The sequence below is a fragment of the Passer montanus genome, unplaced genomic scaffold (assembly GCF_014805655.1).
Source record: "Passer montanus isolate IOZ18808 unplaced genomic scaffold, ASM1480565v1 scaffold570, whole genome shotgun sequence".
Taxonomy (NCBI): Eukaryota; Metazoa; Chordata; class Aves; order Passeriformes; family Passeridae; genus Passer; species Passer montanus.
In genome coordinates, this window is record NW_024370706.1 from 17,097 (window position 1) to 17,677 (window position 581).

Below are 581 nucleotides of genomic sequence, written 5' to 3' on the forward strand. Positions count from 1 at the left end.
GACCCCCAGTCCATCCCAGTGTCCGTTCCAGGTGGTGTCCCAGTCCCCCCAATCCCCCCAGTCCATCCCAGTATCCCATTCCAGGTGGTGTCCCAGTCCCCCCAGTCCCCCCAGTCCATCCCAGTATCCGTTGCAGGCGGTGTCCCAGTCCATCCCAGTCCCCCCAGTCCATCCCAGTATCCGTTGCAGGTGGTGTCCCAGTCCATCCCAGTCCCCCCAGTCCCCCCAGTCCCCAGCCCACCTCCTCGCACAGGTGGTCCCACATGCCCAGCACGGGTTTCCTGTAGACCCCCGGCCCCGTGGCCACAAACACCTGCAGGGAGGGGAGGGGAGGGGCTCAGACCCCTCAGGGAGGGGGCTCCGGACCCCTGGGGGGGGTCCCCGATTTGGGGAGGGGTCCCGGGGGGCTTTGGGGGTCCGGCAGACCTGCAGGGGCACCCCGAGCCGCTGCGCCACCGCCTCCACCTTGGCCTGGAAGAGCTCCGGGCGCAGCCGGCCCCGCGAGATGCCCAGCTGGTTGGTGAACACCACGAGCTGGGGGGCACAAAACGGGGCGTGAGGGGGTCCTGGGGGGTCCTGAG

General features: G+C 69.7%; 1 protein-coding gene across 1 annotated transcript in view; it reads right to left on the reverse strand.

Moving 5' to 3' along the window:
- Window positions 1-534, reverse strand: part of LOC120510389 (polynucleotide kinase 3'-phosphatase) — a gene marked incomplete at its 5' end in the record, with an annotated part of 4,062 nt that extends 3,528 nt beyond the window's left edge. The window contains 2 exons of the mRNA XM_039726192.1: window positions 242-313; window positions 427-534. Of these exons, the coding sequence (XP_039582126.1) occupies window positions 242-313; window positions 427-534 (180 nt within the window). The remainder of the gene's footprint in view (window positions 1-241; window positions 314-426) is intronic.
- Window positions 535-581: the final 47 nt, after the last annotated feature.